General features: G+C 48.1%; 1 protein-coding gene across 1 annotated transcript in view; it reads right to left on the reverse strand.

Annotated features, from left to right (window-relative positions):
• Positions 1-20,438: 20,438 nt before the first annotated feature.
• Positions 20,439-26,182, reverse strand: part of PDPN (podoplanin) — a gene marked incomplete at its 3' end in the record, with an annotated part of 28,643 nt that continues 22,899 nt past the window's right edge. The window contains 3 exon segments of the mRNA NM_001003220.1: positions 20,439-21,191; positions 22,191-22,302; positions 22,876-22,914. Of these exon segments, the coding sequence (NP_001003220.1) occupies positions 21,185-21,191; positions 22,191-22,302; positions 22,876-22,914 (158 nt within the window).

Genomic DNA, 26,182 nt, shown 5'->3' on the forward strand with positions numbered 1-26,182 from the left:
TCTAGGAAACTATCCCAGTGATACATCTGCAAACAAACAAGCAAAACACAGAAGGACACATCCATTTACTCATACATATTCAGTTACTCATGGCAACGTGACTTGTAATTGTAAAACATTGGAAACAGACCAAACAGCCATCAGTAGGGAAATGGTTGAATAAAGTATGAAAAATCCACACAATAGAGCACAGTGTGTTGCATAAGGAATGTGGAATATCTCCATATTCTTAAATGAGATGATACACAGGATATATTGGTAAAAGAGAAGACCACCTACAAAACATTGCATGTAGAGCACCACCTTTTGAATAAAGGAGAGGAGGGAATATTAACACATGCACACACTTTCTTATATTTCCCAAAGGAAATACAGTAAGGGTAAACCAATGGAAGGAAGAGGGAGAGAATGAGAGGCAAAGCAGAAATAGAAATGAGACTTCTCTGAATAAGTCTTGCTGTAAAGCTTTGACTTTGGAATCAGGAAATATTTTACATCTTCCAAAAAGAAAATTAAATCAAAAGGTAGGGGAAAAAGCATTCCTTAAAATTCGAAAACAAATCCAAACAAGTACTAAATTATATATCAAACTGATGTCGTACCACAAAGATAAAAGACCTATTTCAAGTTACTGGGGGATGCAGCATTTGGACCGCACATCATTAGCAGAATCTTCTATGGTTGAGAAGAACTATAGAGAGAAATTGAGCTTCTCTCAGTAGTCTTTTGTGAGTATCCATATTGACATTTCGAAATTATTACATGTGTAATGAAGGTTATTGAGTGATTACAGCAATAAAATTATTGTTAGGAGTCAAGATGTTTAGTATAACAGCAAAAGCACCCAAGTATAAAATTAAAGAGTTTAAGTGTAAACCTGGTGATGTTAAATTTGAAGCGGAGATATCTCTATGAATACTTTAGGTTTTTGCTTTTGAAAAATATGTGTTTTCTAAATAGTCAACAGAAGCAATAACAACTCGATAGCAATGCATACACCATTCCCCCACCAAAACAAACAAGGCTTTTTAGAAAAATAGCTAAGTCTGAATTGGAGGCAGGAAATGTATGAGCCATCTGGCGAGGCTCTTGTGCCCGAAAGCAAGGAAGCAAAGATCAATGGGTTCATGTCAAAAAGCCACCTTGTGGAGCTACCATGGCCTAAGGTGGGACATTCTGCGCATCAAAAAGAGTAATGAATGAGGGGCACCTGGGTGGCTCAGTGGTTGAGTGTCTTTGGTTCAGGTCTTGATTCTGGGGTCCTGGGACGGAGTCCCGCATAGGGCTCCCCACAGGGAGCCTGCTTCTCCCTCTGCCCGTGTCTCTGCCTCTCTTTGTGTCTCTCATAAATAAATAAATAAAATATTAAAAAACAAACAAAACAAAAAACCAAAAAGAGGAATGAGTGTAACTGGCCAACACATAGCAAATATATAAGATCATGAGTTAACAACGATAATCAGAGTGAGAACTGGAAGAAGAGAGAGGAATGGCGGTAGTAGCTCAAAAAAAAAACAAAAAACAAAACCAAAAACACACACACAAAACCCAAACAACACAACCACTGGGTGCAATGAAGCGACCATTGGAAGCTAGAGCACCAACTCTGCTATGGACTGAATGCTGAGACCCTAGCTCCCCAGTGTGAAGGTGTTCAGAGGTGGGGCTTCCGGAACTCTCTGACTCCCTGCCACCATGTGCGGACACAGCCGGATGATGGGGATCTCCGAGCCGGGAGGGTGGGCTCTCACCAGACCCTGAATCTGCTGGCATCTTGATCTTGGGCTCCCCAGCCAAAAGAATTGTTTAAGGCACCCAGTGTGTGGTATCTGGCTATAGCAGCCTCAACTGAGACTGTCTTGACTCAGAATTGGTGATCACAGGGAAAGAACGAAGCATTTATTTTGCTGGTTCCGTGTGAATTGTATTTCTAGACTACTAAAAGTTCTAGTTGAAGAGTTAAAGCTCTTCTTTATAAGAAAATTCCAGCTAATAAATAGAATAGAATAAAAATGGTAGAAAAATCACCGTTTTCAACTGCAAATGAAATCATTGGTCCAGGGATTAAACTGATGCAAAACCTAATGGATGTGGGTTGGCAGGGACCTTTACAACGAGGAATCAGACTCTCACCACCTGAACCCACTGGCCGGTCTCAGCATCACTATGCACAGAACAACCAGACTCTGTGCCTGTGGTTGAGACGCCGTAGAAAGTACACCTATAAATGGAGTCCACCGGAAAGAACCACTGTGATGCGTTCTTGCCGAAGAATCTAATCAAGCCTTTAAATCTCACTTTTTATGTGATGAGCCCACGGTGTTGTGTGCAACCAAGGCATTATTGAACTCCACATCCGAGACTAATGACGTACTGTATGTTGGCTAATTGAATTTAAATAAGAGAAAATGAACCTCACTTTTAGCTTACAGAATAAACGAGGGACAAATCAACAAGTTAAACGACTCCAGAAGAAAGTCCCAAAACACAATGCAGAATGTGGGACATCCCGTAGAAAAACAGATCCAGTTTCTAAAACAAGTCAAGGGCCTAAGGAAAATAGGGTGGAAGGGGTAGGAAGATGTCCCAGATTATAAAAATGACCTGAGAGACATAATTATAGTCATTGAACTTAATGAGTAGAAAATTAGAGTATAAACTGACTAATCATTCTTATTAAGGAATTTCTATTTTATTTATTTATTTATTTATTTATTTATTTATTTATTTATTTATTAGATTTTATTTCTTTGAGAGAGAGAAAACCCAAGTCGGCGGAGGGGCAGTGGGAGAGAATCTCAAGCAGACTCCCCGCTGATCTCAAAGCAGATCTCATGACCCTGAGATCATGACCTGAGCCAAAAATCAAGAGTCGGATGCTTAACCGACTGAGCCACCCAGGCACCCAAGGAGTTTTTAATTTAAGTGAGATGATGCTATTCTGGGTAACGGCCTTGTATTTTAGAAATATCTATAGAAGCATTTCAAGGTGAAACGACATGGTGTTAAGGATATGCTTTAAGTTATTGATGGAAAAAAAAAAGACAGGAGGGAAGGAAGGGAAGGAGAGGGGTAAAGCCTGGTTACCTAGGGACACCTGGGGGGCTTAGTCGGTTGAGCGTCTGCCTTAGGTTCAGGTCAAGATCCCAGGGTCCCGGGACACCTGGGTGGCTCAGTGGTTGAGTGCCTTGCCTTCGGCTCAGGGCGTGATCCTGGGGTCCTGGGATCGAGTCCCACGTTGGGCTCCCTGCAGGGAGCCTGCTTCTCTCTCTGCCTGTGCCTCTGACTCTGTGTGTGTGTGTGTGTCTCTCAAGAATAAATAAATTTTAAAAATCTTAAAAAAAAAAAGCAATCCCAGGGTGCCCACATTAAGCCCCACATTGGGCTCTCTGCTCAGGGGTGGGGAGTCTGCTTGTCCCTCTCCCTCCTCCTCCCCCCATTCGTACTCTCTCTCACTCTCAAATAAATAAAATATTAAAAAAAAAAAGACTGGCTACAGAAAGCCAGTATAACAAAATAAAAATGTTGAAATTGTTAATTTAGAGAAAATGGGTTAATTATTCTTTTTGCTGCACTTTTGCCATCAAAATGTCCACGATAAAATGCAAACCGCAAAACAACAGTCGGGCACTGGAAAAGATTTCAGGCGATCCGTGTATCACGTAGGGTAAACCTGGTCAGTAAGGCTCCTGCCCGCGGGTGCTGACAGCGATCCCCCAGGTGGGCCAAAGGGGGAGGGAGCGGAGGTGCTCCACGAGGCCACGTGGGCTACTGTGTCCTCACTGTACCCTAAAGAGACGTTTTACTTTGAAACCTTCCTTTCCTTTAACTGATCAACTGATTCAAAAGGTTCATTTAGCAAAGAGTGTCCCACGGGGCCGAAACCAAATGATGTGGTTTATTAATTCCCAGAAAGGAACTCGTGGTTGGCATCGGCACATAAAGGACGAATGTTTTTATGACCGAAACTCAAAAAAAAAAAAAAAAAGTTAATGTAAGGAAGTAAAAAAACATACTGGATCAAAGGGCTGGGCCGGCCGGCCATGAATTGTAGGATCGGTAGCAGGTTGCTCGGGGGTGTGCACGGGAGTGTCCAGGGGATCCCGAGCGCAGCTTCTGTGGATGCACAGTCTCCTGAGGTGCTGGGGGTCGGCCTGCAGGTGGTGTGTGGAACCGCGGGAGCAGGGGATGGCCCGGGGAGCCAGGACGTGATGCCGAGGTCCCTCCTGGCGCTGAGATCCTGGACTGCTCTGACGCAGGTGCCAGTTGAGCATGTGTTGGCCCGTCGGAACATCAAATGTGAGTTTTCAGCCAAAGGCTGCAGTGGAAGTGTGTCCCCAGATGAATAAAAGCAGCTTCAGGCTCCAGGCCCGAGCGGACCAGCCGCCTGACCTCTGCCCGGAGAGCCTGGCCTCCGAGAATCACAGCAGCTTGTTTCTGGCCTCACTGGCCTGGATCTGGTTTCCTAGACAGTGACTGTGGTACGCCCTGCAGGGTGTGGGGCAAGAATTCCTGGGGGCGCCCGGAGCCCTTTCTGACCAGCCTCCCTTTGTCCACCTGTCTGCATGAGGCAGGAATTTCTTCCTATACTTTGACCAAAACCCAGCTGCCAGGATGTGGACTCCGGTATGGGAATCCGGCTGTCCCTGTGACACCAGACGACAAGGAGGTTTGCAGAACTGCAAAACAATGCCACTCTTCTCAGGAAATTGGTCTTGGTTTGGGATATGTAGTTGAAAAATATGGTAATGCATACATGGGCTTATGATGGATTTTTTAAATAAATAGATAAATATATATTCTTAGGTTACCCCAGTTTTAATCTTTAATGTGGCAAATATTGGTAGATACACCACGTAAACAAAAGCTCTTTGTGGTCCTAAATCGTATTTGAGTGTAAAGAATTCCCAAGATCAAAAAGCTTAAGAACCGCTGTTCTAGAAAAATCTGACCTCATTTTGCTTCTAGCCTCCTCTTAATAAGGATGAGAGCTAATCTTTGCAACGGCTCTTGAAGGAAGACGTGGCTGAGGATCGGAGACTCGGGGGGAGCACCCTGTCCGCAGGCTGTCAGCCCCAGCCGGCTCCCGCTGCCTGCTTAGGAGCCACAATCCGTCCCCTCGCTGGTTCTAAATCAGCCACGGGAAGGAGAACGAGACCCATGACTGACTTAGACGGGCTGCCGGCGGGCAGCGGAAGCTGGGATGTCCGCCACCGACTGTCCGTTCTCTCTATAAACAGCCAGTCCGAATGGTGAAATGGCCAGAGGACGGTCCCGTATCTCCTGGCCCACCAGAGACCCCTGGTCGCCGCAACGCTGCGCAACCCATGCTAGTAACTCCCAGGCTGCGGGTCACCAGGGTGCGGGGGCCCGGGGCCCCGAGGTGTAGTCTCCGTGTCCCTCTGCCTTCTTGGACAGCTGGGCGAGGCGCTCCCACAATTGCTGGCCTTATCAAAGTCCTTTTAATACAACTCTAATTGATTTCTTGATGTCATTGCTTCGGCGCTCCGATCTCCAGCTGTTGACTATCCCCACGACAGCATGAAAGGTGGTGATTTTCCAGAACCCCGCTTCAGTTGAAGGGACCATCAGGTTTCCACTTCCTGAATGCACATTCAGAGGCAAGAAAACCATGTTTTCTTTGAAGAGAAACCAGCACCAGTCATGGCTTGTACTAAAAGTCAACAACCGACTAATTCGGGAAAGTTAATACATGCAAATATTTGTTTGGGTTCTCAGGGCTCCATGCAAGGCTGGAGACACTTATTCTAAAGGAGCCTCTTTGGGATAATGATCGATGTACTGAATTTCATCCAAAGCTCCAAGCCAGAGCAATGCTGCCCGGCCGCAAATCGCTCCTCCCAGACTCCTCACACTTATTTCTGGAGGAGCTGTGCCCTTGGTAATTCCGAGCACACACTGATCTGTAAGCAGAGGCCAATGAGGATCCTTTGGGCACGAGCTTCCACCATCATCAACCCAGTCTTCTCATTTTAGGACATGCCTACGTGGATGTGTTACCTCATTGGGAAGAAAACATAAAAATATAAATCGACGTCAGTGGATCCACACCGAGCTGTGCCATGTATTTCACGTGACAGCCAGAGTGCGTATTTTTCTCTACCTCCTCCGATGCACCTTTCATCCCGTCTTCTGGAATTCTCACTGATGCAGGTTGGGGTTAACAAGCATTTCAAGACACTATTTACCTTCATGTACCAGAAAACTTCCCTTGTAGGAGCCCCTCATTCTCCCCCAAGCTGCATTGATAAACTAGTCTCTGGGATTCCAAAAACGTTCCCGGTAAAAAAAAAGAAAAAAAAAGGTTCCCGGTACTAGCTACCTCTTGCTGCATAACCAACTACTCCATAGGTTAGCGTCTTCGAAGAGCAATCAACACTTATTATCTCATAGTTTCTGCAGATGGGCAATTTGGGAGCAGCTTAGCTGGAAGGTTCTGGTTCAGGGTCTCTCGCGAGGTTGCAGTCAAGATGCCAGGCTAGCCTGCGGTCGGCTGAAGGGCCAGCTAGAGCTGGACCAGCCACTTCTAAGACAGGCTGCTCACAGGACTGGCGAGTCAGCGTGGTTGTTGTTAGGAGGACCCGGTTCTTCATCACATGGACTTCGCCACAAGGTTGTTTGAGCACCCTGACAGCATGGCCGCTGGCCTCCCGGGCAACGGATCTGAGAGCGAAAGCAAGGAGGAAACCACACTGCCTTTCATGAGCTGGACTCTTCCATTTCTATTTCTAAAGATTTTATTTATTTGTTTGAGAGAGAGAGAGAGACAGAGAGAGAGAACACACAAGTGGGAGGAGGGGCAGAGGGAGAGGAAGCAGCAGGCCCCCCGCTGAGCAGGGAGCTGGACAAGGGGCTCGATCCTAGGACCCCGGGATCATGACCTGAGCTGAAGGCAGACACTTAACTGACTGAGCCACCCAGGCGCCCCTCTATTTCTATTTCTAATCAATATTCTGTGGTTACGCAGGCCAGACCTAGTTAATGTTGAAGGCGTCTGCGTAAGGGTGTAAATACCACAAGATGAGGGCCGTTGGGAGCCACTGCTATGGTCTTACTCAACTTTAGCTGGGCTCCCCCTCCCCGGCTTTTGCATGTCAAACTCATTCTGCTCAAAACCCACCATCTGCCCCCCATAACATGAGACGTACAATCCTTGCCAAACTTCCGACCCCATGGCCCTGCGAGGTCTGGCTCCAAACCCACCTTCTACCCTCACCTCCCACCCCTCTCTCTCGTACTCACTCCTTCCCAGGCACGCTGGCCTTCTTCTCTCTTCCAAAAAACACCAAGCTCTTCCACCCCCAGGGCCTTGGCCTTCACTGTTTTATCTGGAAACACCCTCTGCCAGGACGTCATTTGGTTCCCTTCCACGCTTCATTTCATTTCTCAGCTCAGATGTCCCCCCTCCCACCTCAGAGAGGCCTTCCATGATCCTCTCATCCCTTCACTCTCTCTCCCCTTTCTTTTGCTTTGTGTTTCTGAATAGCAACTGTCACAACCTAAAATTTGTAGTCTCCCCCACACCACTATAAGCGCCGTGAGGCTGGGACTGTCTCTGGAGTCTTATTCCCTGGTTTGGCTCCAGTGCGTGGTACATGCTTGAAACCCAATTGCTTATTTGCTGAACAAATGAACAAGCAAATGAATGAATCTCTACCAAGAAAGGATAGGACTAGATCCATGAGCAGACTGGTGCTGGTCTGAGGGCTGTTACTGGCTCATGCCAGAAAGTTCAGAAATTGAGAGCAAACACTGAGAAAATGTTATGGCACCTGACCTCGCTTTGACATCCAACCTACCCATCAGGGGCCAATCCTGGAGAAGCAAGTAGCAAGTCCCCACTGGAGACCACATTGGTGGTGCTGGCGAACCACATGCGCCACGTACTGCCAGCTAGTCATGACAGGGGGACCATGCTGCAGTGGAAGGCGTTTTAAACTCAGCCAGCTACGATCCCAATGCACGTAAAATTCAGCTTGCATTTCTTTCATTGAAAAATTATTTAAGTGCAATTGTGGCTTTTCAGGATAAATGGTGTGTGTTAAATTCTGAAAATGCAGTATCACTTGCTTCATTTTAAATAAAAAGAGTCCCCCAAGCTTTTACCTTCACATAAAACTGTAGGCTCTGCAGGACTCTTCAATGCAAGACACTGGCTTCCAAGGTTCAGGTCAAGACTTTATTTTTCTTCTCAAATAATGAGGTGATATAATCCTTGAGTAAAAATGTTATAACTGGAGAGCCCAGAATACAAGGTCCAGGTTTCAGTGATATGCCAAAATATAGTACCTGCCACCAAAAGAGACTTTGAGGGGCACCTGGGTGGCTCAGTCGGTTGAGCATCCGACTCTAGATTTTGGCTCTGGCCATGATCTCAGGGTTACAGGATTGAGCCCCGTGTCAGGCTCCACGCTGGGTATGGAGTCTGCTTCGGATTCTCTCTCCCTCTCCCTGTGCCCCTACCTCTGCTCCTGCTCTCTCTCTAAAAAGAAAGAAAGAAAGAAAGAAGGAAAGAAAGAAAGAAAAAGGATAGGAAAGGAAAGGAAAGGAAAGGAAAGGAAAGGATAAACGAAAGGAAAGGAAAGGAAAGGAAAGGAAAGGAAAGGAAAGGAAAGGAAAGGAAAAAAGAAGGATGCCTGGGTGGTTCAGTGGTTGAATGTCTACCTTTGGTTCAGGTCTTGATCCTGGGGTCCCGGCATCAAGTCCCGCGTTAGGCTCCCCACAGGGAGCCTGCTTCTCCCTCTGCCTGTGTCTCTGCCCCCCCCCCCTGTGTCTCTCATGAATAAATAAGTAAAATCTTTAAAAAAAATAAAAATTTGAAAAAAGAGACTTTGAGACACCTCCTTGGACTACGGTATCCGAATAGGATGCAAAGTTGTATTTTCTTAAGATGCTATTTCAAATGAGACTGTGCTACATGCATGTAGTATTTTAAGCATCATTTTAAGTCTCTTTGAAGCCATCGGAGCGTCCACTGTCTCTCGGGATCACTGGCTCTTCTTGGGTTTCTGCCGTCCATGAGTTAGAAGCGGACGGTGCTCACCCTTGCAGAGCTCCCGTTCCCGTGAAGTAGGGTAATGAGCCTTCGGGTGGGCTCCTGCCTGGGGGCCACGAGGCCCTGCGTGGGTTCCTTATTCATTCTTGCAGCTGCCACCTTGCCTGGGGCTGCTCGGTGCTGGCTCCCGCCTCCCTATTCAGAAACCCAAGTGCTGGGCCCCTTGGGGTCGCCTGGCATCTTGCTTTCTCCACGACAAGTCTTCGCAGAATTCCTCCTTCAAGCTTTAAAGAAGGGAGTCAACTGGCCTGGAGAGTTCTGTGGAGGGGAGTTGGGTTGAGCCGGGAGGCCTGTGTGCTTTTAGAAGGGAGGAGCGGGGGCAGCCGGGCAGGCCCAGGGGTTTAGGGCCACCTTCAGCCCAGGGCGTGACCCCAGGTCCCGGGATCGAGTCCCACGTCAGGCTCCCTGCATGGAGCCTGCGTCTCCCTCTGCCTGGGTCTGTCTGTCTGTCTGTCTCTCTCTCTGTCCCTCATGAATAAATAAATAAAATCTTTTTAAAAAATTAAAAACAAAAAAAAAGAAGGGAGGAGCGATGGCGGGAGGGGCAAAGCCACATCTCGGAAGGAGTCCGGGTGGCTCAGGCACAGGGACCCCTAGCGCACAGCACATCCTGGGGCCGGTGCCGCCCGGGCCCCCCAACGCTGTCCCCGAGGAGCTTGCCGTCCGACGACTCGCCAGCCTCCGTCCGTCCGTCTGTCCCGGCGGTGCTGCTGCCAGTGAGTCGGGACACCCGCCGCCCGCAGCTCCGCAGCAGTTTGCCCTCCGGCCGCCTCCCTGGGGACCCGGCTCTTCCTACACACGCTGACCGCGGGGCCTGCCACAGCGGGTCCGGAGGGGGGGACCCCTGCCTCCTTCCCCCGGAGGAGCGAGTCCTGCACACCCAGCCCGGGGGCAACGGTAACGCCCCGAGCCCGGGACACGGACCCGCGCGGCAGCCCCGGTTTTCCCTTCCCCAGAGAGCGGGGCCTGGGCGCCGGTTGCAGCAAGCACCGGAGGGCCCCGACCCACAGGGTGCCCCGAGGGATGGGGCATGCGCCTCCGGCCCTTTGGGACCCTCACCCCCCCGCCACGGCCAGTACCCGCCCGGGTGGTAGCCCCTGGAAGCGGGGCCCAGCCCTCACCTGGATGGAGTCAAGGCTCCTGAGAGGAGGCGCTGCCCTCCCTCGGCCGGCGGGCCCTGGGTGCCGTCCGGGCCTCCGAATAAGAGACAAGTGGAGGGAGTGTGGGGACAGACACACACGGGGGAGGCCAGGGGACCACGGAGGCAAGGGCCGGAGGGAGGATGATGGCCCCCCGAAGCGGAGGAGGCAAGAAGCAGACTCTCCCAGAAGCTTCTCGGGGGCCGGGGTCGGGGGGCAGCTTGATCTTGGGCTTCCAGCCTCCAGTTTGGGGTGATCTGTCCCATCAGCCCAAGGAAACTAGCGTGGGAGCCTGCAGCCAGCAGAGAGCACAGCCTGAGCACCGCAGTGACGGCCATGTGAAAGGGGGTGCCCCGATGACCAGCCCACGGGAGGGGCCCTGGGGACACCGAGGGGCGGCAGAGCCAGACACACAGACCTCAGATCTCAGCTTTGCCTCTTGGCCCTGAGTGCCTTTAGGCCATTTGACCTCTCCGTGCCTCAGTTTCCCTGCTGTGAAACAGGGATGACAACAGCACGCACCACCTGGGTGGAGAGGCTTCGTACAGCACACAGAGGGATGTCGGGCAGGGGCCCAGGGCCGCACGCGTATTTGCTGTTCTTATTCCCATTTGGGTCGAGGACCGTGAGGGAACCAGCTGGGGCTGGATGGAGCGGGTGGGTGAGGAGGGGTTGGCGTGGGACTTGGGAACACGCTGGGGAGGGACGGCGGGTCACTGTCCTGCGGGTACCGGTGCTTGCCCAGGGCCTGGGGTGAGCGTGACAGGCGTGAGTGTGTGCTCGTGGAAGGGAAGTTGAACCCCTGCGGCTTACAAGAACCAGGAAGCTTGTCACATAGTTGGCTTTCCCTTGGCTTTTTTTTTTTTTAATTTATTTTTATTTTTTAAAAGATTTTATTTATTTATTCCTGAGAGACACAGAGAGAGAGAGAGGCAGAGACACAGGCAGAGGGAGAAGCAGGCTCCATGCAGGGAGCCCGACGTGGGACTCGATCCCGGGCCTCCAGGATCACGCCCTGGGCTGAAGGTGGCGTTAAACCGCTGAGCCACCCAGGGATCCCAATGAATAAAATCTTTTTAAAAATCTTGTTTCTTAGACTTTTCAAGCATTTATTTCTCTGGACGAGACATGGACAGCCATCTGAGTGAGCCTGTTGCAGGTACGGTGCCTTATATTGGCGGCGCAGTGACACAGCGAAAGAGCTGTGCGTTTGGGGCGGCAGCTCCTTCACCTACTGTGGGGTGGCCTTGGGTGATTTGACCTCTCCCACGTCTGGTGTTCTCACCAAAACAATACCCACGATTGAGCAATAATAATACCCACAGTGAAGGGCTGTCCCAGTGCATGTAGAGAGTCTAGCACGGGCCAGGACGTGGTGGTTGCCAAATAAACAGCAAATCCTATTGCTTTTGGATACTGCTTTGGTGTTTTTTCTTTTTTAAGATTTTATTTTCAAGTACTCTCTATGCCCAATGTGGGGCTTGAACTCATGACCCTGAGATCAAGAGTCGTGCGCTCCACCGACTGAGCCAGCCAAGCGCCCCCATCGCTTTGATACAACACTTCCAAATGCACTAGGGACGTGTTCCAGATGCAAACACGCCTGTGACCCGCCACCATTTCTATCTTTTCAGATGAGGAAACAGGTGACCGCTGTACGTCAACTGCAAGCCCTGTGCTCCTTCCACCCAGGGTCTGTCCCCACCCTCCCGCATCAGTGGCTCAGGCGGCAGCCTGCTGAGGGCCGGCCCGTGACGGAGGAGCGCAGACTAGGAGCCCGGGGGAGAGGACTGAGCAAAGGGGAGGTGGGAGGACGCAAAGGACGTTGCTCATTTTGCCCCGACCGTCTTTGGAGTCGCAGTCCGTGCGTTGGGCTGTCCACAGCAATCCGGGGACACCCTGGCCATCGAAGTGAATCCCGTTGGAGCTCTGTGAATGAGGAGTGCTCCTCAGACCCCAAAGAAGCAGTTTTTCCTTTAGCCACAGACAAAAAGGGGTATTTTTACCGGCCCGTTGTATGAATTATTGGGGTGATTTCTTCTCACTGTTAACATCTACGGCCGCGCCCGACTCCCGGGAGAGTGTGCGGTGAGTAGCTGCTGGACGCCCCCCCAGTCGACGCGGGTATTTTATTCTCACTGGAGCATTTGTGTTCACGCAGGGCGAGTGTTGAGTGAGGGAGGCCTTGGGGGGTTAGTCACCACGAAGGGTGGAGAAGTTAGCGCAGCTGGGTCTGCCTCTATTCCGCTCACCATGCGAGGGTTGGCTTTGCCTATTGTTCTAGGCCACATATTTCTTTCACCACAGATTCCTCCAACATGAGTGAAAAATTGGAATGACAGCATGGGAAGGTCTAGTAACATCTGTCTGTCACAAAGGAAGCGTGATAGCTGCCAACCCATTGTTTGGAAGAATCAAGGGAATGGCTCAAGGTCACGGTGGAAGAGGTCAGTGTTGCTTTCCATCTGGCAGGGGCTGGGTGGGCGGTGGGGAGCCGCGTCCCCACATGGGCTGCTCACGGGCTGGGCTAACTTCCGAGGGCAGCCGCCACAAATTACCGCCAACCAGAGCGACTAAAACAACAGGAATTGATTTTCTCACAGTTCTGGAGGCCCCAGTCTGAAATGCAGGCATTGGCAGGCACATCTCCCTCTAAGGTTCTAGGGGAGACGTCACGTCTCTTCCAGCTTCTGGGGGTTCTGGGGCTCCTTGGCTTGTGGCAGCATCGCTCTGACCTGCCTGTGTCTCCGTGTGGCCTTTCTCCCCATGTGTCGCCGCTTCTGTGTCTCCTCCTCTTAGAAGAGCCCCTGTCACGGTATCTAGAGCTCACCCAGTTCATCCAGGATGATCTCGCCTTACGGTCCCAAACTTGCTTACATCCGCAAAGACCCTTCTTCTTCCAGAGAAGATCATTTTCACAGGGACTGGGATTCAGGACTTGGACTTCCCATCTTGGGGGCCGCGGTTCAATCCACTCCGGGTGGGGTCGGCTCCAGCTGCTCTCTGAAGGGATGTTGATAAAACAATTGAGAATTTCCCAATTGATCCCACGCATACTCCTTGCCTCCTGTTTATATATTTTTTTAAGATTTTATTTATTTATTCATGAGAGACACAGAGAGAGAGAGAGAGGCAGAGAGACAGGCAGAGGGAGAAGCAGGCTCTATGCAGGGAGCCGGACGTGGGACTCGATTCCGGGACCCTGGGGTCACACCCTGGGCCAAAGGCAGATGCTTAACCGCTGAGCCACCTGGGCTGCCCTCCTTGTTTCCTGATTAAACAGGGAAAATATTCAATTTAAATTTGTGTGCCTAGAAATTCTTATTCATTTCGGTGAAGGTAACAATCATGAAATCTTTCCATTTTTGAAAACTTCCCCGGGAAGATTTTGGATTGTGGATCACCGCAGAAGGATTTTTCTCAGGAGCCAATGTCATATCTTTAAATTCCTTTTCTGTTCCATATTAGAAAATCTCTTCTAACATCTGATACGTCACATTGTACTTTTAAAAAAGCCACCTGGTGGCTCGGCCGGTGGGGCATCTGCCTTCCACTCGGGTCATGGTCCCAGGGACCAAGCCTCAAATCGGGCTCCCTGCTCATGGGGAAGCCTGCTTCTCCTGCTTGTGTTTTTTCTCTCTCTCTCAAATAAATAAATAAATGAAATCCTTTTTTAAAATGCCGACTTTTACATTGACTAAGTTTCATTTTTATTATAAATAATTGACTATCTCCAAAGATGTTGTCATGGAAGGTGGATGAGACATTTCTATCGTTTTGAAAAGAAACAATAAATGTGTTTTATTAAAATATTTTCTTATAGGAAAAAACTAAAGATCAGGAGGTCATCTGAAGGAGAACAGATGGATAGGGACAAACGATCATTTCGAAGTTATCAGCCTTTTAAATCCAATGAACTTAGACCTTCTTCCTCTGAGCATCACACTCAGAGGAGAGATGCCAAGCAATTCCTAGTCAAATCTGGGTAATTAAATATCCAAAATATTAACTCACCTTTGCTTTTATTTTTCCCAGGGGACAAAGTCCTGGTCTCTGGGAACACGAGAATTCTTTTATTATGACCCTATTTGTCATAGCATGGTTTCTAATTAGACAATTCAGAAACATCCTAAATATGCATCTGCAAGGAAAAGCGTAAGTAAATGCTGGTCTAGTCGTGACCCAGTGCTCCACACCAGCTACAGAGATGCCCAACTCACAATGAGGGGGGGAAAGCAAGTTGCAGAGAAGGATCCCATGCACTTAAAAGTTGAAAACATGCACAACAATGCTATATCTTTATGGTACCTGCACATAAAATAAGAAGAGTAGTAGAAAAATATACATGTTTCCAAATGCAATGCATTCGATTCAGGAGAAAGATCCATCTGGGAAAGTGAGCAGGAAGGAACTGATGCCAGGAGGACAGTAGATGCTGGGTTTTATTTCTCGAAAAATATTATGTAGAAAATATGAGAAGATGTTAGGGTTTGCTAGAGCGGAATGGTGGGCATGTGGGGCTTTGTTATTAATCCCTGTATTTTTCCAGATGTTTAAAATATTTTTTTAAGATTTATTTTTATTTATTTATGATAGACATAGAGAGAGAGAGAGAGAGGCAGAGACACAGGCAGAGGGAGAAGCAGGCTCCATGCCGGGAGCCCGACACGGAACCCGATCCCGGGACTCCAGGATCGCGCCCTGGGCCAAAGGCAGGCGAGAAACCGCTGAGCCACCCAGGGATCCCCTAAAATATTTCTTAATTTAAAAAGTAAGTTCCCTGTCTCCCACTGGCTGAGGACACCATGTGTTCAAAGTGTACTACCGTTGACCTGATGGGGAAACAATTGATTTTGGGATCGTGAGTTCAAGCCTCACATTGGGCGAAGAGACTCTTGATCTTGGGATCGCATTGGGCGGAGAGATTCCTTTAAAAAAGAAAAGGAAAAGAGAAGAGAAGAGAAGAGAAAGAAGAGAAGAGAAGAGAAGAGAAGAGAAGAGAAGAGAAGAGAAGAAAGAAAAGAAAAGAAAAGAAAAGAAAGAAAAGAAAAAAAAGAAAAGAAAAGAAAAGAAAAGAAAAGAAAGAAAAGAAAAGAAAAGAAAAGAAAAGAAAAGAAAAGAAAAGAAAAGAAAAGAAAAGAAAAGAAAAAGACATGTGGACCAAACAAAGGAGGTCCAGAGAATGAATCAAGATACCTGGCCTCTGGTTATGCTTCAGGCACATGGTAACTCTGTAATTTTAGGCAACTGTTTGAACCTCAGTGTCCTCATCAGTAAAATAGGGATAATCTCTCTCACCTACTTCACAGGGAGGTAGTGAGGGCAAAATGAGGCCATAATAACTGGAGCAAGAAGACGTTGTTGGGATAATTGCTGCTAATGACTGAGCAGTTACTGTATTTTCAAATAGGCAGTAAACATTCATTATTGTAAACCTATTAATAACTCTATGATGTAGGTATTATTGTCTATGGATTTTTTTTTGTCATGTAAAAAAAATAGTAAGGCTCAGAGGCAGACGGTTTTCCCAGGTTCTTCCCTCCAGAACCAATCCCTGCCAATAAGGAAGGGGCAGTGACATGGGGGTGAGGGTGACCCTGGTGATCCAGCACAGGGAGTTCTGACCAACAAAGACGATGGTGAGCGGCCAGGAGAAGCAGATGCCCTGAGACATGGGACGTCTTGCAAATGCAGAGTCAATCGGTCTGGTGGCGGCAGAAACCAAAGGTGAGAGAGGCTGCTGGGCCAGGGAGGGTGTGCCTAGGGGACGCCATGGTCCATAGGGGATTTAGGCTGGGGGTTTGTGGAAGTTATAAATCAGCAGAGGCCAGGAAGCAGCAGGAAGCAGGGTGGTGTTGGCCAGTGACGGTAGGAACAACGGAACAACGGGAGGAACATGCTAGATGTTCGGTGTAGAAATCCCGTTCTTTCCTTTCAAACCTGCAACACCCACCGCGCCCCCTCCCGCCCTCCAGTGACTGGATGGCAACTCCACTTTCCAGTTGCTCAGGGCAAAGTCCTTTGAGTCATTTTGACTTCTCTGGGGTTTTTTTCTTTTTCCATATCCCATGTCCAACCCATCAGATAATTTTGTTGACTTTACTCAAATTACAGCCAGAACCAGACCACCTTATGCCATCTCTGTTACAGCCATCTGGTCTGAGCTTGGATTATCACACAGGCTTTTCTTTAAGATTTTATTTTTAAGTAATCTCCACACCCAGTGTGGGGCTGGAACCCACAACCCTGAGACCAAGAGTTGCGCAATCCCCCGACTGAGCCAGCCAGTCACCCCATCACACTGGCTTTTCTTTTTTTTTTTTTTTTTCACACTGGCTTTTCAACTGGCCGGTTCCCAACCAGAAGTGAGAGCGTTTTTAAAAAATTTTTTTAATTAATTTATTATTTTTTAAAATTTTATTTATTTTAGAGAGCGAGTGAGCATGCGCGAGAGAACATGAGTGGGAAGGGCAGAGGGAGAGGGAGAGGGAGACTCTCAAGCAGACTGCACACTGAGCGTGGAGCCCCACATGGGACTCAGTCCCAAGACCCTGAGATCGTGACCTGAGCTGAACCAAGGGTCTGACGCTTAGCTGACTGCGTGACCCAGGTGCCCTGAGAGTGTTGTTGTTGTTTTTTTTTTAATGTCAGATGTTTATTTGAAGTGCACACCATCTCCCAAAGCCTTCCCAAGCGTCCCTATTTACGAGCACCCTCAACCTCTCAGGCGTTGCCTCCTACCGTTCCCCCCCCCGAGTCCATTCTGTTCCAGCCTCCTGAGCGTCTCTGCCCTCCCCAAGCACCAGACACCCTCCTGTCTCAGGCCTCTGATGCTCCTCTCCTGGGCGGCTTTCCATCCAGATGTCGCCCTGGCTCATCCCAAGCCTCCTCAAGAACCTCGCCCAACCCGGGGGAGGTCTTCGCCACCCCCAGTTCCACGCCTCGCTCCTCCGCTTCTCCCTCCCCTCATTGTTCGCCGCTGCCTCTACCACCCCCAGTCTCCACATACTCTAGGGCTTACTTATTTGGGACACAGCCTGTGTCCCACGCTAGACTCCAAGTTCCACGTGGGCAGGAATTTTCGTTGGTTTCACTCACTGTGTGTCCCCAGGACCTGGAACAGAGCCTGAGAACACATGTTTGTTGAATGAATGAATGAATGAATGATCAGATTATTCTCCTCTCTCCAGCAGCCTGGAAGGCCTTGTTGACACCATACATTCCCTTTCCAACTGGTCCTGTGCCATCCACAGCCCCAGACACATCTACAGGGGGGTGCAAAAGGAGGGTTCAACTGGTCCCTTTAGCCAGAACATTCCTCCCCCTGCGGAGGTCACACGTGGACGCTCTAGGTGGTGTTAGTCGTTTGAGCACATGTTAGAGGTCTTCAGGGGCCGTGGGGGGAGGGGGCCCTCGCTTCTGGAACAGCCCCCTGTGCCCGGCATGGGACTTTACTCCTGAAAAGTCTGCATCCGTGGGACGTGGGACGGTAGAGGCAGTAGGAGAGAAGGGAGCGGAACGAACCTGGGAGAAACAAGGCCTCAGGGCTGAGCGTGGGACTGGGGGTGCGGTTGAGGCCGGGAGCCCTGGACGCAGAGGCTCAGCACACGGCGCTTCGCGTCCCTGTGGGACAGGACGACCGGAGGAGCGGGAGCGATGGGGCGCAAGGCGGGGGGGACCCAGGCTGGGACACACGTCCGCGGGCCCCGGCCAAGAACGACCGGCAGCCTTCACAGCAGCGGGGCAGTCTGCATACTTCCACTTCGAGATTTTGAATTCATGCTGCATCGTCGCCCACTAACGGGGCTGCATCGTTCATACTCGCGGACCCTGAGGGCGCGGGGCCCAGGACACCCGCTGACCCACGCTCAGCTGGGGGGGGAGCACGGGGAAGAGCAGCCCCTGGGAAGCAAGTCCCCTGGCACCCAGTGGGTCCCGCAGGAGCCCAGCCCAGCGCGTCTGGACTGCTTCCCCCTCCTCCACTGGACTTTAATCAGTAAAAAAAAATTTAAAGTCCAAATGCACATTATTCCCCGTGGAAGCCTCGGCGCCAGCAGCCCCACGCACTGAGTACTAAGTAAACGCGGATGCCCACGGGGACACCCAGGCCCCCAGGCCCCCAGGCCCTGTTCTTGGCTGGGAACTTAGGGGGCCTGTAGGGCAGAAGCTCCGCTCTCAAGGGCTCTCCCTGGAGAGACAAAGCCAGGGGGTGGCCGGGCCTTGGGGCCCCACTTTCCAGGCCCAGTTAACCCGGGGCGGGGGTAGGCGGCTGCACCCAGGCACCTCGGGGACAGTTGTCCCCTTGCACTGGCGGGCGGTGCCCTGGGGCGGGAGCAGGTGGGGGACACGACCGCACCCCGACCGAGCTGAGGGCCCTGTTCTCTGTCCCTGGGCCGCGTGGACGCGGCTAGTTTTCTGCTAGAAAAAGGTTGCTCCCTAAGCAGCTGCTGGCCATTCCTACAAAGACACTGTAGCCCGGGGAGGTTAAAGGACTCACCTGAGGGATGACTTGTAAACAGAAGGGGACTCCAGCTCCCCGCCTTTCCACTCCGCTTCTCCGGTTAGGACACAGGCACCCGGAGTTCCTGGCGTCCCGATTGAACAGAAGCGGAGTGACAGCGAGGGCGGCAGGTGCTAAGGGCTCTTCTGCTCCCAGCGTCCAGCTTTCCGGAGTGGGGGGCGGCGGGGGGAAGACCCGGGGGCGCATAGGGCTGGGGGCCCCACGGGGGCTGGGGGTGCAGCAGCAGCTCAACCACCAGAAGGGGACAGGGGGACAAAGGCGCAGGGCCTGGCCACTGTCTCCAGACCCGGTAGGGAGCTGAGGGCCGAGGGCACGGAGCACTGAGATGTCCCAGGAGCAGGAGTGACAGGCTGCCAGGGACACAGGCCGCAGGGAGGGTGGCCAGCAGTGGCAGCTGTAACTGCTCCCTCGCCTGGCTCCTGTCCAGTGCCGGGAAGTCAGGAGCCACGCAAGACCTCGTTAGCCCTTGTGACCAGAGGGCAAAGAAGTCCCAAGGTGCCACCCGTCTCACCCCGTTCCTCAGCTAGGCCTTTGCCCCTCCACTTCGGCAGGTGCAGTTGCTCCTTTCCCGTGGATGTACTTCCTGTGACCACTTCTAATTCGCCCCCAATCAAGGGAAGAGGCAGATGTTTACACAGCCGACCATCTCATCTGGAGATGTGACCCAGATGTGATCTTTCCAATCAAAGGTCTGACTCATTGTTACACGCAATCATCTGTTTTATTTTAAAACACGTCCACACTGCATTAAACACCAACACAGATGTGACCAAGAAACCCACAGTCCTGTCCCAGCAGGCGGCGGGTCCAGTGTATGACTTGGGGCGGACGCTACGGTTCACAGTGAGAGGAGAAAAGCAAAGACACAAAAGACAAAACGGACTTTGTCCCCGACTCCAGTTCAGGTATCTGAGTGACGAAACAGAAGGCTCTGGAAGCTCACAAAGCCCTCCTAAGGCCCCTTCTCTCAACCAGCAGATATCCAAATTGGACCTTGGGGGGGGGACCAGCCCGACTGGGTTCGGGAGGCCTCGCTGTTTAAGATACCACCCCCCACGTTACTGCGGCGGAGAGAGAAATGCGCTGTGCTTTTCCAAAGGATAGTTTACTTTTTCATACGAGTTGCAAGGATAACAGACCTGCACAAGCACAACCGTGACAGAGCATCTGCTCAGCGTAAAATCTTTGTGTTTGGGTAAAAGAAGTCAACTGACCTACGGGAAGAAATGTACTGAGCTGAATGGATGGTGCCCACCTGATGGCAGGTGGGTCCTCTACTTTGACGACCTTTCCAATGATGACCCCATGTAGGGCGTGTGGTACGTGTCACCAAGATGGGCATTTCTTTTATTTTTTTACATCAAGTCTTTGAATCCACCTGCTTTCTTAAAATTACAGGATTATTATGATGTCCTACGTCTTTCCTCTGAGGCAGAAAGTAATGTTAGGAGCCTGACAGGTTCTATTTCTCAGGCCAGAGGCACACGCAGGATTTCCTTCTGTGTGGGGACCACCATGGTTCTCGGTTTCTGGTACATCTGAGCCTCGGGCACCATTGGGTCCCCAGCAGTCTCGTTGGCATCAGAGCCAAGACTTCCATATTCCAGAACAAAGCAGCCAATCTGAAGGGCTTAGAGGTCATGGAAAGGAAAAAGCCTGCCCCAGGAGCTCTGGCTCCCCATCGTCTGAGGGAAGAGGAGGCGGCAGGTGGGAGCAAGCCTTTGAGTCACCAAGCCATCGCTGGAGAAGGCAATAAGCAAGCCTAGAGCCTGCCCGATGACCTTATTGCGATAAACAAATCCCTTCTCCAAACCATAGACTTCCCGTTTATGACCTAACACGGGCGCCTTTGAAATTATTTATCTGGGCCAGGGAAAGGCAGTTGGTCATTACATATTATACAAGTTTAGATTTTTCTATTTGATTATTCACATGAAGTTAGGCTTTAAAAAAGCAGGCCAGATTGGAATGTGTACATTTCAACAGATCGGAAATTGCAAAATGCTTCTGCTGTTTATGAACGTCGCACTCAACTCAAGGGCTCCACTGGTATAAATATTTCCAGGCTTGATTGCATTTTAACAATACGAGAGAATGGTCAGAACGGAGATGGGAGCATAATTTCTAACATCAATTAAATTATATTGTCTTAGTTACAAATCAGTTTACGTGGTTTTGCTCCATTTTCTAGGCATTGTGTCTTTTGAATCCTCTTTTGCAAAATTTATATTTAAAAACATTTTCAGAAGACAGATGCCTGCCTAGAGGAGCAAGTCTTGTGAACTGTCTTTCCTTGGGTTACTTTTGGTAAGTGGAGGGATCACCATGGATTTGGTAGTGGGATCGCCAAGCATTTCCATGGGTCATCTTCTCCCACATGCTTGGGGACGGGGAAGTCGGAAACTCTCTTTTAAATGTGTTGGTAGAAGGGCACAATTCTTCAGCTCTTTAGGGCCTGTGGAAACAGAGAAAAAGGTGACTGTCACTTCTCTTACTGGCACTGTAAATAGTAATCCTGTGAGTCATGGTCCTATTGGGTCCTATTGTCCTTTTGTATAAATCTTGCCCTTCTGCAACCTGGAGCTCTTCTGCTCTCTCTCCTCATTCCTCCTGCCTCCCCGGAGGCACCATCACGGCCACGGTCTGATTCCCAGGCATTTCCAAGCACGTGAACCTGTGACCCTATTGTGGGCTACGTCCCTCCACCCCCGGTTGTATAGTATTTGCCCTCTCTGCCCCCATTATCTATCATCTCCCCAGCAGAAATAAGAAAAAGCTTTCCTCTGGTTATGAGTTTGAATCTTCTGAATTCTTATGGAATTTTCATAAAGAGAAAACTCCTTCTTTTCATAATAGTCGCTGCTAGGGGTTCACTACCAAGTGCGTGGGTGTGTGCAAGGCAAGAGTGGAGGGAGGGGACCCCACCACCAGAAGGATTCTCATTACATGGTGCCCTGGCTCTGCAATGGATGCTCAGCTGGAAGCTACCTACCTCCCTCTGATGTCTGGAAACGGGGCAATTAGGAGTCAAGTTGAAACTTGGTGTGGGTTTTCTTTCAAGTTCAGGTAGTTGAAAAATTAGGACAAGAGGTCAAATTTGGTTAGATCCCAGTTGGAGTCAACTAAAAAGCCATCTCTGGCTCTCTCTCTTTTTTTTTTTTTTGGAAACTTAGAAGGGCCAAGTAGATACCTGTTCTACTGGGGGAACTTCAGGTGTAGTCCTCACAGAGGTAAGGCCCTTCTGAAAATGATTTTTTTTTTAAGTAAACTCTACACCCAACACAGGGCTCAAACTCACAACCCCGAGATCAAGAGTTGCATGCTCCACCCACTGAGCCAGCCACGCACCTCTGAACATGATCTTTATTTAGAGGTTTATATCAGCTCAAAAGTCGGAGTAGTAGCTATGACTGCTCTCATTTACCTACCACATGGGTGTAAGTTATTTACTTACGAGTACCTTCCTGACATTTTTCGAGCAACCACAATGATGATCCCACCAATTAATCCAATGGCTAGTAAGACTCCAACTATGATCCCAACCAGGGTCACTGTTGCCAGGCCATCTGAATGAGGAGGAAGAAAAAAGCATGAGCCCTAGATAAATGGTTCGCCTGTGAGAAAATGTGTCACTTATTACACTACCACTGCCCCACTGAAGATAGCAGATCATTCTCTAATTTGCTTCTCCTTTTCCAGTGGGAGTTGACTTAGAAGAGATGAAACTTTGGGCTACTCTCATCCCCTCATACGAATGGAAAGATTCCTGGGTCTCAGGATCTATTAAGCATACCACTCATACTGGGTGGCTTCGCTGTTAATTACTAGGTAGTGGTTGTGTGCTGTATTAAATTAGCCCCTCTTTTCATTTTTTGGAACAATAAATTGTGATATGACACCATTTTCCATGGTTGTCATTAAGTGACTAGACTCATTTGTGGTTTGCATATTTTCAAATACAGGCAATCTTCTTTTCTCTCTTAAAAGAGGTTTGAAACCTATTCTTAGAAGGTTCCGTATTCTGCTCTTGTTGACTACAATCCAGGAAAGCATGTAACTCATCAAAAGATTAGCTTCAAAGAAACTTTTTTTTTTTTTAAACTCCCATAAAAATATTTTGGTAACAAAATCTAGCCTACCTTTCTCAACCGTTGTCTCGGTGTCTTCACCTACTTTCTCTGTAAAGAAAGAGACGTAATGATACAGAATTATTAGGATATAATAACTATAATTTAACAATTGGCAAAAGATGAATTTACCCTAAGTGGAAGGTAGCAAAACACAAGCAAAGAGGATAATTTCTTAAATAAATTGGATCAGGGGATTTTGAAGCAAGCTCTGACACGATCCTGTCTTCAAAACTATTATTACTGAATTTATTAATGCTTCTTCACACCTATGAGTTCATACTATTTTGATGTACCTTACTTTTTTCTCATCTACTTTAGAGACCAGAGTCAGGGAAATTAACCCACAAAGATCTTATAGAAATGGTCAAAAAGTTTCAGAGGTTTGGGAAACAAAAGAAGCCAAGGTTATTGATTCTTGGTCCAAAGTCAAGACTATAGAAAACTCATTCACTGTGATAAGGTTTATTTTGAAGGATTTTATTTTGAGAGTAATATATTCTAGTTCTAGAAAATGGGGCCTACACTACCATTTGTCTTGTGATATCAATTCCCTGCCTTTTCTTTAGAAGCAAAATCCACATCTTACAGGGCAGCAATATGCCCAGCTAAGTTTTTTGTTTGTTTGTTTGTTTTGTTTTGTTTTTTATTGGACAGCTAAGTTTAATAAGAGAAAATACTCTTTGTGTTTATGTCACTGTTAGGTTAGGATTTCTCTCTGCAGCCAAACCTAGTCCGATAGTTACAATGGGAATAATATCATTTATCTATTACATTGGTGTGAGTTATTAACTTAGAGTAAGTAAGCAGTAAAGTTGCTTCTTTCAGATAATTTTACACAATGCCTATTTAAAAAAAAAAACATGTTTGGTTTGGTTTTTCCCATCATTCTCTTTGCATACCAACACTTTAACTCCTCTGAGTAGCACTCATTTACCTAGTTTGCAGATGGAGGAAAAGCCAAGAGGCTGTCTTTTAATTAGACAATGGAGAGAAGTCAATCAATCAGGTCTCTCCCTAGATCTGTAGTTTACAACATGTGAATACTACAGATATCCAAGGGCTTTTCAAATCAAAGGTGAAAGCATTATCTACAAAATGCTTACTTTTTCTAATGTTTGGATTTTTTTTTATTAAATTTTTTTGAAATTTTTATTTATTTATGATAGTCACACACAGAGAGAGAGAGAGAGAGAGAGAGAGAGAGAGAGGCAGAGACATAGGCAGAGAGAGAAGCAGGCTCCATGCACTGGGACCCCGATGTGGGATTCGATCCCGGGTCTCCAGGATCACGCCCTGGGCCAAAGGCAGGCGCTAAACCACTGCGCCACCCAGGGATCCCCTAATGTTTGGATTTGAAAGATGTCTTTGTACCATGGCTTTCTTCAAAAAAAGGCACCTTTACAAGATGGCCCCAGGATAAAGGTTCCTGAACCCAGCTCTGCCACCATGAGCTGAAGCCATGGCTCTGGAGCTTTCACATGGAGCTCAAGCTGATGGTGCTATCTCACCATTAAAAAAAATGGTTCAGACTGGTGGATCTGAGGCCAGCCTGGAACAAAGTTATCATGGAATCTCTCCTAATAGGCCATCCCTGGCTGCCAACTACCAGTAGAGAAAGGTCAGTCATTTGTTTATCTTGTCCTAACATGATGTAACATCATGTCCTGATTCCAGACTTGTAATGCATCATTATCACCATCAATGATGTCATTGGTTGAAAAGGTATTGCCAAAAACTGTGGAAGATGTGTTACCAAATTAGAGATTATTAGTTCTATCCACCCTAGCTCTCACCCATTTACAACTGAAATGTAGTCATGAGAGTGTGTCATATGTGTGAACATCATCATGCTTGGGTGTTTCATGGGAAAGACATCTGCTGCCCTAATAAAATCACCTCTTAAAAAAAACTAAGTGCTTATAATTACATTTTAACTCACATGTGAAAATTTCTTGGGACACTGATGTATTATGTGGAAATGTACCATAAGTCATACTTTTTGTGACAGGGTGAGGCAGGAGACAGGATAGGAGTGTAATCATGGGTATTTTCCAGAGAATTGAGAGTTTTGTTTTAAAGGAATAGGAGCAGTGTCCCGGATGATAGGAAGACTCCTCAACTTGGAACACTCCATTTTCTGCAGCTCATTAGCTGTCAACTCATTTCACAAATGATCGATTCTTCTCCAGACCTTTGAAATGCTTTCCAATGACCAATTATATTGATGATTCTTTCCTTGCTTGGCCCTATTTGGCTCTATCTGGTGTTTAAATGTTCACCTTTTTTTGGCATCTCAGAGTGACTTTTGGGCTTTATTTTCAAACCATTTCATAAAGCCCCTTTTTCCCCTACCGTGGTAAAAGACACATGACATAAAATTTACTGTCCTCACCATTTTACAATAGATAGTTTGGCAGCATTGAGTACATTCAGTCTTGACATCACCATCCTCTACCCCCAGGATTCTTCCCATCTCACAAAACTGACACCCTATACTTGCTAAACCCTAACTACCCCCCTAGCTCCTGGCCACCACCATTGTATTCTCTGTCTCTATGAATTGGATTGCTCTAGGTACCTCATATAAGTGGAATCATGCAATATTTTTCTTTGAGTGACTAGTTTATTCCATGTAGCATAATGTCCTCAAGTTTCATCCATATGGTAGCAGGTGTCAGAATGTGCTTCCTTTTAAGGGCTAAATAATAGTCCATTAAATGTACATACCATATTTTGTTTATTCATTCATCTGTTGATGGACATCTGAATTGCTCTCGTGTTTTATGTATTGTGAGTGATGCTGCTATGGGCACTGTGTGTAAAAACATAAAGCAACTAAAAAAAATTTTTTTAAATAGGCTCCACCCCCAATGTGGAGCTTGAACTCATGACCCTGAGATCAAGAGTTGTATGCTCCACCAAATGAACCAGCCAGGCACATCAAATATAAAGCAATTTAAAAAGTTCCTCAGAAGTGCTACAGAGTTTTTAAAACTAGAGTGGTGATTAGGTCTAGAAATGTTTATTGATAATAATAAAGAGTAACTTTCTAGGTGTTCAGCTGTGCAACTGATTTAAGGAACCATCAATTTAGGCAAAGACTTTACTTTCATTTAAAGATGGAAACACCTATCTAGGTAAAATAATTTACATAAAGTTGCTCATTAGTAAGCATTCATTGTAGTTATTGAAGGATTGGTTTTTTCCCCTCTCCCACCCCACTTACTACAATATAAGGCAATTTTTTTAAAGATATTTAGTCATGAGAGATACAGAGAGAGAGGGAGAGAAGCAGAGACACAGGCAGAGGGAGAAG

Source organism: Canis lupus, chromosome 2, assembly GCF_011100685.1.
Source record: "Canis lupus familiaris isolate Mischka breed German Shepherd chromosome 2, alternate assembly UU_Cfam_GSD_1.0, whole genome shotgun sequence".
NCBI lineage: Eukaryota > Metazoa > Chordata > Mammalia > Carnivora > Canidae > Canis > Canis lupus.